This window comes from Oncorhynchus masou, chromosome 30 (genome assembly GCF_036934945.1).
Source record: "Oncorhynchus masou masou isolate Uvic2021 chromosome 30, UVic_Omas_1.1, whole genome shotgun sequence".
NCBI lineage: Eukaryota > Metazoa > Chordata > Actinopteri > Salmoniformes > Salmonidae > Oncorhynchus > Oncorhynchus masou.
This window is the reverse complement of record NC_088241.1, coordinates 59,690,423-59,700,422: the sequence shown is the minus strand read 5'-3', so window position 1 is coordinate 59,700,422 and position 10,000 is coordinate 59,690,423. Positions and strand designations below refer to the sequence as shown.

Below are 10,000 nucleotides of genomic sequence, written 5' to 3'. Positions count from 1 at the left end.
ACGGGGGTGAGAGCCAGACAGACAGACAGACAGGGGTGAGAGCCAGACAGACAGACAGACGGGGTGAGAGCCAGACAGACAGACAGACGGGGTGAGAGACAGACAGACAGACAGACGGGGTGAGAGACAGACAGACAGACAGACGGGGTGAGAGACAGACAGACAGACAGACGGGGTGAGAGACAGACAGACAGACAGACAGACAGACAGGTGAGCCAGACAGACAGACAGACAGACGGGGTGAGAGACAGACAGACAGACAGACGGGGTGAGAGCCAGACAGACAGACAGACGGGGTGAGAGACAGACAGACAGACAGACGGACAGGTGAGAGCCAGACAGACAGACAGACGGGGTGAGAGACAGACAGACAGACAGACGGGGTGAGAGACAGACAGACAGACAGACGGGGTGAGAGACAGACAGACAGACTGGGTGAGTGACAGACAGACAGACTGGGTGAGTGACAGACAGACAGACTGGGTGAGAGACAGACTGGGTGAGAGACAGACAGACAGACAGACGGGGTGAGAGACAGACTGGGTGAGAGACAGACAGACAGACGGGGTGAGAGACAGACAGACAGACAGACAGACAGACAGACAGACAGACAGACAGACAGACAGACAGACAGACAGACTGGGTGAGAGACAGACAGACTGATAGACAGACAGACTGGGTGAGAGACAGACAGACAGACAGGGTGAGAGAAAGACAGGGTGCGAGAGAGACAGACAGACAGGGTGAGAGACAGACAGACAGGGTGAGTTCTATCTTGATGGAAAGTGTTGGGGATGGAAATGTCAGAATTTTTGGTGGCCTTCAGACGGGGTGACTAAGCCAGGATTCAGACACTGCTAGGACATCCGGGTTGGTGGACAGTGTGCTAAAGCAGTGAATAAAACTAATTTAGGTTGGAGGCTTCAGATGTTAACATGCATGAAACCAAGGCTTTTACAGGTTACAGAAAATAACAAATGAGAGCTCCTGGTGTAAAGCTGGGGGCTACAGGGCCTGGGTTAAGCTCTACATCACCAGAGGAACAGAGGAGGAATAGGATAAGGGTACAGCTTATAAGAATAGGTTGTCAGACAGACAGACAGACTGGGTACATAGAATAAAAGGAACAGATTTCTGAGCGTGGTAGAATAGATTCAGTGCATAATGTACAGACTAGGGTATGGACAGACAGACATTGGATGAGAGCACAGTGGAGGTAAACCTAGGCATTGAGTGATGATGAGAGAGCTTGCATCTCTGGAGACACCGAAACAGCAGGAGACAAGACATATTTACAGACAGAGAGGCATGGGGTGAGCCGACAGACAGACAGACGGGGAGATAGACATAAGGTCCAATGAGCAGCAATAGGTGAGTCAGGGAGCCATTTGTAGTCGCTACTATGCTAGGCGAGCAGGAGGCAGACGACAGCGTTTAGAAAGCAGAGCGGGTAGGGACTAGCAGATGGGTCCTCGACAGGGACAGACAGACAGACAGAAAAGACAGACAGTTGAAACCAGACGGCAATAAACAGAGTCCAGGCCAATTGGCAAAGACGAGGTATTGTAGCCCACAAATGAGTGGGTATGCCTCAGACAGACTAGCTGGGAGATGGGCCTAGGGTCAGACAGGCTAGCTCAAGACAGACTAACTTGTGCTTGCTTCGGGACAGAGGCGTTAAATCAAATCAAATGTATTTATATAGCCCTTCGTACATCAGCTGATATCTCAAAGTGCTGTACAGAAACCCAGCCTAAAACCCCAAACAGCAAGCAATGCAGGTGTAGAAGCACAGGTGGCTGAGGAAAAACTCCCTAGAAAGGCCAAAACCTAGGAAGATATCTAGAGAGGAACCAGGCTATGTGGGGTGGCCAGTCCTCTTCTGGCTGTGCCAGGTGGAGATTATAACAGAACATGGCCAGGATGTTCAAATGTTCACAAATGACCAGCATGGTCAGAATAATAAGGCAGAACAGTTGAAACTGGAGCAGCAGCAAGGTCAGGTGGACTGGGGACAGCAAGACAGAGTCATCATGTCAGGTAGTCCTGGGGCATGGTCCTAGGGCTCAGGTCCTCCGAGAGAGAGAAAGAAAGAGAGAAGGAGAGAATTAGAGAAGACGCACACTTAGATTCACACAGGACACCGAATAGGACAGGAGAAGTACTCCAGATATAACAAACTGACCCTAGCCCCCAGACGACACATAAACTACTGCAGCATAAATACTGGAGGCTGAGACAGGAGGGTCTCGAGACACAGATGGCCCCATCCGAGGACACCCCCGGACAGGGCCAAAAGGAAGGATATAGCCTCACCCACTTGCCAACAGCACAGCCCCACACCACTAGAGGGATATCTTCAACCACCAACTTACCATCCTGAGACAAGGCTGAGTATAGCCCACAAAGATCTCTGGGGGAGAGCACAGTGACAGCAGACAGGGTGACAGGGGGTGAGTTCTATCTTGATGGAAAGTGGCACAACCCATGGCGGATAACCAGCAGTAGTTACTCGGTTGCAGTTAGCTAGCTGCAATGATCCGGTGTAATGGCCCAGAGCTTGCGGCAGGGATCCGGTGATGTGGTAGAGAAAAGAAGTCTGATATGCTTTGGGTTGATATCGCGCTGTGCAGACTGGCAGGTATTGACCTACCTTTTTTAATTTTTAAATGTTTAATTTGACCTTTATTTAACTAGGTAAGTCAGTTAAGAACAAATTCTTATTTTCAATGACGGCCTAGGAACAGTGGGTTAACTGCCTGTTCAGGGGTAAGATATCTAGACAGATTTGTACCTTGTCAGCTCGGGATTTGAACTTGCAACCTTCCAGGTCAGGTACTAAAGCTGGCTGGGGCATGGTCCTAGGGCTCAACTAAAGGTGAAAAGAAAGAGAGAAGGAGAGAATTAGAGAACGCTAGATTCACACAGGACACCAAATGGCTAACAGTGACTAAACTACTTAAATACTAGCTGAGTTAGCTGGTTAGCTATAACCTGATTTACCAAAGGAGGTTCCAGTTATAACGTATAAAAATATGCAGATAACCAGCAGTAGTTACTCTGTTGCAGTTAGCTAGCTGCAATGATCCGGTGTAATGGCCCATTGGGGTGAGACGGGTTGCAGGAAGGTATATTTAGATCGTAGGTGGAAAGTGAGATTAAAAATATATACGAAAAAAACGACTAAACCGACTATTTACGTGGGACAAGACAAGCACGCGTCCGACTGCTACGCCATCTTGGATCGACTCGGTTCTATCCTACGGTGTCATTTACTTTATGTTCATATTCTTATATTTTCTTATTTCTTATTGTTGTAAAAAAGGACCCTGCAAGTAAGCATTTCATTGGATGATGTATACCATGCATATTCCGTACACACGACTAAACTAAAGTTTAAAAGTAAACTGGCTTGAGTCAGTGTTGTTAGGTGTTCACTACCTGCACTTTAATGGCGATGTGAGTCCTTCCTGTTCAGGTGTAGCATGGCTGTCTGTCCCTCACTATATCCTGGGCCCTCCTCTGTCCTACAGGAGCAGTATGTATTCATCCACGACGCCATCTTGGAGGCGTGTCTGTGCGGGGACACCACCGTCCCAGCCAACCAGCTGCGATCGGTCTACTATGACATGAACCGCCTGGACCCCCAGACCAACTCCAGCCAGATCAAAGAGGAGTTCAGGGTATGTGGCTTGGGCCTGCGTGTGCATTGTTCATCATACGTGGATATGTGGTATATTAGTGGACTTTACTCATGTCCAATTGTGTCTTGGAGTGCTCATATCCCCCCTCCCTCCAGACTCTGAACATGGTGACTCCTACGTTGCGTGTGGAGGACTGCAGCATCGCCCTGCTCCCCAGGAACCACGAGAAGAACCGCTGCATGGACGTCCTCCCGCCAGACCGCTGTCTGCCCTTCCTCATCACCATCGACGGAGAGAGTTCCAACTACATTAACGCCGCTCTCATGGACGTACGTCACACACAGACACACACACACACACACACACACACACACACACACACACACACACACACACACACACACACACACACAGACACACACACACACACAGGAACACACACACACACACACAACACACACACACACAGGAACACACACAGGAACACACACACACACAGGAATACACACACACACACACAGGAACACACACACACACACACAGGAACACACAAACACACACACACAGGAACACACACACACAACTTGAACACACTCGGAACACAATGACTTGCCATGTCAGTCACACATTAGATGTAAATGTACACTGGAAAAGTTGATACAAAACTGTTCTTTTTTATCCTTGTGGTGAAATATAATCATGTAGATTGGTCAGTGTTCACAGTACTCTACACACACACACACAGGAACACACGCACAGTGAGGACACACACACACACACACACACACACACACAGGAACACACACACACACAGAGTGAACACACACACACACAGAGAACACACACACACACAGATTGAGTGAACACACACACACACAGGAACACACACACACACAGGAACACACACACACACACACAGGAACACACACACACACACACAGGAACACACACACACACAGGAACACACACACACAGGAACACACACACACACACACAAACACACAAACACACACACACACAGGAATACACAAACACACACACACACACACAGAAACACACACACACACACACACACACACACACATGAACTTGAACACACTCGTGAAACACACACATGCAGAGTGTGAATGAGTGAGACACACACACACATTGAGTGAGACACACGCAGAGTGAGTGAGTAAGAGACACACACAATGAGTGAGAGACACACAATGAGTGAGAGACACACAATGAGTGAGAGACACACAATGAGTGAGAGACACACAATGAGTGAGAAACACACAACGAGTGAGAGACACACAATGAGTGAGAGACACACAACGAGTGAGAGACACACAACGAGTGAGAGACACACAACGAGTGAGAGACACACAACGAGTGAGACACACAACGAGTGAGAGACACACACAGAGAGTGAGAGACACACACAGAGAGTGAGAGACACACACACAGAGTGAGAGACACGCACACAGAGTGAGACACACACACAGAGTGAGAGACACACACACAGAGTGAGAGACACACACAGAGAGTGAGAGACACACACAGAGAGTGAGAGACACACACAGAGAGTGAGAGACACACACAGAGAGTGAGAGACACACACACAGAGTGAGAGACACACACACAGAGTGAGAGACACAGAGACGCGCACACAGAGTGAGAGACACAGAGACGCGCACACAGAGTGAGAGAGAGAGAGACGCGCACACAGAGTGAGTGAGAGAGACCCGCACACAGAGTGAGTGAGAGAGACGCGCACAGACATATTGAGTGAGTGAGACGCGCACAGTGAGTGAGTGAGACACGCACAGTGAGTGTGAGTGAGACACGCACAGTGAGTGTGAGTGAGACACGCACAGTGAGTGTGAGTGAGACACGCACAGGGAGTGTGAGTGAGACACGCACAGTGAGTGTGAGTGAGACACGCACAGTGAGTGTGAGTGAGACACGCACAGTGAGTGTGAGTGAGACACGCACAGTGAGTGTGAGTGAGACACGCACAGGGAGTGTGAGTGAGACACACACAGGGAGTGAGTGAGACACAGACACACACAGTGAGTGTGAGTGAGACACGCACAGTGAGTGAGTGAGACACGCACAGTGAGTGTGAGTGAGACACGCACAGGGAGTGTGAGTGAGACACACGCACAGGGAGTGTGAGTGAGACACACGCACAGGGAGTGTGAGTGAGACACACACACAAAGAGTGTGAGTGAGACACACACACAAAGAGTGTGAGTGAGACACACACACAAAGAGTGAGAGACGCACACAGTGAATGAGTGAGCGAGAGAGAGACACAAGCACACAGAGTGAGTGAGAGACACACACAGAGTGAGTGAGACACACACACACGAACACAGTGTGAGAGAGAGAAAGAGAGAGGGCCAGAGGGAGGAACAGAGAGAGAGAGAGCGCCAGAGGGAGGAACGGAGAGAGAGAGAGAAAGAGAGAGGGCCAGAGGGAGGAACAGAGAGAGAGGCCCAGAGGGAGGAACAGAGAGAGAGGCCCAGAGAGGAGGAACAGAGAGAGAGGCCCAGTGAGGGAGAGAACAGAGAGAGAGGCCCAGAGGGAGGAACAGAGAGAGAGGCCCAGAGGGAGGAACAGAGAGAGAGGCCCAGAGGGAGGAACAGAGAGAGAGGCCCAGAGGGAGGAACAGAGAGAGAGGCCCAGAGGGAGGAACAGAGAGAGAGGCCCAGAGGGAGGAACAGCACAGAGAGAGAGAGCCCAGAGGGAGGAACAGAGAGAGAGAGAGGCCCAGAGGGAGGAACAGAACAGAGAGGGAGGAACAGAGAGAGAGAGAGGCCCAGAGGGAGGAACAGAGAGAGAGAGAGGCCCAGAGGGAGGAACAGAGAGAGAGAGAGAGAGAGGAGAGAGGGAGCCAGAGGGAGGAACAGAGAGGGAGAGAGGGCCAGAGGGAGGAACGGAGAGAGAGAGAGAGGGCCAGAGGGAGGAACAGAGAGAGAGAGAGGCCCAGAGGGAGGAACAGAGAGAGAGAGAGGCCCAGAGGGAGGAACAGAGAGAGAGAGAGACCCAGAGGGAGGAACAGAGAGAGAGAGAGGCCCAGAGGGAGGAACAGAGAGAGAGAGAGAGAGACCCAGAGGGAGGAACAGAGAGAGAGAGAGACCCAGAGGGAGGAACAGAGAGAGAGAGAGAGACCCAAAGGGAGGAACAGAGAGAGAGAGAGAGGGCCAGAGAGAGGAACAGAAAGAGAGAGAGAGGGCCAGAGGGAGGAACAGAAAGAGAGAGAGGGCCAGAGGGAGGAACAGAAAGAGAGAGAGGCCCAGAGGGAGGAACAGAGAGAGGCCCAGAGGAGGAACAGGCCCAGAGGGAGGAACATAGAGAGAGCCCAGAGGGGCCCAGAGAGAGAGGCCCAGAGGGAGGAACTGAGAGAGGCCCAGAGGGAGGAACTGAGAGAGGCCCAGAGGGAGGAACTGAGAGAGAGAGGGCCAGGGGGAGGAACAGAGAGAGAGAGGGCCAGGGGGAGGAACAGAGAGAGCGAGAGAGGGCCAGAGGGAGGAACAGAGAGAGAGAGGCCAGAGGGAGGGAGGGAGGGAGGGAGATATGACTTATGATATGAGAGGAACAGAGAGAGAGGGCCAGATGGAGGAACAGAGAGAGAGGGGGGGGACCAGAGGGAGGAACAGAGAGAGAGAGGGGCCAGATGGAGGAACAGAGAGAGAGGGCCAGATGGAGGAACAGAGAGAGAGAGCCAGAGGGAGGATCAGAGAGAGAGGGCCAGATGGAGGAACAGAGAGAGAGGGCCAGGGGGAGGAACAGAGAGGAGAGAGGGGCCAGATGGGGAACAGAGAGGGAGGAACAGAGGGGGAGGATCAGATGGGGAGGGAGAGAGAGAGAGAGGGAGAACTGAGAGAGAGCCCAGAGGGGAGGAACAGAGAGAGAGAGTGCCAGGGGGAGGAACAGAGAGAGAGAAGAGAGAGGGCCAGAGGGAGGAACAGAGAGAGAGAGAGCCAGAGGGAGGGAGGGAGGAACAGAGAGAGGGAGGGAGGGAGGGAGGGGAGGGGAGGGAGGGAGGGAGGGAGAGGGAGGGAGATATGACTTATGATATGAGATGAACAGAGAGAGAGGGCCAGATGGAGGAACAGAGAGAGAGAGGGCCAGATGGAGGAACAGAGAGAGAGCCAGCCAGATGGAGGAACAGAGAGAGAGGTCCAGATGGAGGAACAGAGAGAGAGAGAGGGGGGACCAGAGGGAGGAACAGAGAGAGAGGGGGCCAGGGGGAGGAACAGAGAGAGAGAGAGAGGGAGAGAGGCCAGGGGGAGGAACACCGAGAAGAGAGAAAAAGGGGGAGGGCAGAGGGAGTAACAGAGAGAGAGAGAGGCCCAGAGGGAGGAACAGAGAGAGAGAGAGGCCCAGAGGGAGGAACAGAGAGAGAGAGAGAGAGAGAGAGGGGGGAACGGAGGGAGGAGAGAGAGGCCCAGAGGGAGGAACATAGAGAGAGAGAGGGAGGGGGGCAGGGAGGAACAGAGAGAGAGAGGGAGAACAGAGAGAGAGAGAGGGCCAGAGGGAGGAACAGAGAGAGAGGGCCAGAGGAGGAACAGAGAGAGAGAGAGAGGGCCAGAGGCAGGAACATAGAGAGAGAGGCCCAGAGGGAGGACCAGAGAGAGAGGAACAGAGAGAGAGAGAGAGAGAGAGAGAGAAGGCCAGGGGGAGGAACAGAGAGAGAGAGGGCCAGATGGAGGAACAGAGAAAGAGGGCCAGATGGAGGAACATAGAGAGAGAGGGCCAGATGGCAGGAACAGAGAGAGAGAGGGCCAGAGGGAGGGAACAGAGGGAGGAACAGAGAGAGAGGGGCCAGAGGGAGGAACAGAGAGAGAGAGAGAGGGCCAGAGGGAGGAACAGAGAGAGAGAGAGAGGGCAGAGGGAGGAACATAGAGAGAGAGGGTCAGGGGGAGGAACAGAGAGAGAGGGCCAGATGGAGGAACAGAGAAAGAGCGAGAGGGGGGGACCAGAGGGAGGAACAGAGAGAGAGAGAGGGCCAGAGGGAGGAACATAGAGAGAGAGGGCCAGAGGGAGGAACATAGAGAGAGAGGGCCAGAGGGAGGAACATAGAGAGAGAGGGCCAGAGGGAGGAACATAGAGAGAGAGAGAGGGCCAGAGGGAGGAACATAGAGAGAGAGAGAGGGCCAGAGGGAGGAACATAGAGAGAGAGGGCCAGAGGGATGAACATAGAGAGAGAGAGAGGGCCAGAGGGAGGAACATAGAGAGAGAGAGAGGGCCAGAGGGATGAACATAGAGAGAGAGAGGGCCAGAGGGAGGAACATAGAGAGAGAGAGGGCCAGAGGGAGGAACAGAGGGAGATCAGATTTGGTGACTCAGCAGTCTTGGGGCATCCTGTGGTTAAATAGCTGGTGGGTAAATTGCCCATCCATCTCTATAATAATCACCCCACATTCCTTAGCCAGCCATTTTCCAGCCAAACCTAAACAGTAAGGGGACTGTCAGCATATCATGTTGATGAATGTCTATTGCTTTTTCTCTGTGCTTCCACCAACAATTATGTCCTTATTGAAAATGATTAAAAACAGATGGCTTTGGATTGATTTGTCCCATCGTCATGGAAATAACCTAACCAAAACAATTGCAATGTGTTTTTTTTTGTCAAACACAGCAATATGACTGTTTGGATTGGTTCAATGGAAATAAAGTGTCATTAATTATACTCATTAGTCATCATAGCAGCAGATATGGATTTGCTATGTGGTAGCAGTGTTGATAGTGGAATTCATTTATAATGCACATAAATATCTGGAACTAATGAACTACGTTTCTTGTTCATGACTCCTTAAGGAACAGACATCTTGAACTGGAGATTTGACCTCGTTATGACCCCAAGAGTCTGACGACGTGTCCATTATCTCTGGAACATTTATTTTGAATATATTCTAGTTGACAAAGTAGACAGACTTCCTCCTCCTCTTCCTCCACAGAGCTACAAGCAGCCGTCAGCGTTCATCGTTACCCAGCACCCCTTGCCCAACACGGTCAAAGACTTCTGGAGGCTGGCGCTGGACTACCACTGCACCTCCATAGTGATGCTCAATGATGTCGACCCAGCACAGGTAAGAGAGGCCAGTCAACCATGCCAACATTTACTATACCATCAAACACAGAACTTCCAGATTTGGAGGTCTATAAAAACACATGTTTATCATTTAATAAAGTGCATGAGGACAATGGTTTTGGTCCAAAAGTCCAGGGGCCCTATCCTCCCATAGAAAGGAGAACAGACCAGTGTATGGTTAGATAAAACCATAAAGAGGAGGGTAAGGCGTCTGCCTCAAACTGACTCTGGGCGTTCAGACCTGGGGCCCTGTCTGTCAAAATGTAGC

At 51.5% G+C, this 10,000-nt stretch overlaps 1 protein-coding gene across 7 annotated transcripts in view; it reads left to right on the top strand.

Moving 5' to 3' along the window:
* The window catches only part of LOC135522887 (receptor-type tyrosine-protein phosphatase mu-like), a 313,769-nt gene that overhangs the window by 291,549 nt on the left and 12,220 nt on the right, over window positions 1–10,000 (top strand). For all 7 annotated transcript variants that reach the window (XM_064949557.1, XM_064949559.1, XM_064949554.1 and 4 more), the window contains 3 exons: window positions 3,534–3,683; window positions 3,800–3,973; window positions 9,599–9,730. In XM_064949557.1, the coding sequence (XP_064805629.1) occupies window positions 3,534–3,683; window positions 3,800–3,973; window positions 9,599–9,730 (456 nt within the window). The remainder of the gene's footprint in view (window positions 1–3,533; window positions 3,684–3,799; window positions 3,974–9,598; window positions 9,731–10,000) is intronic.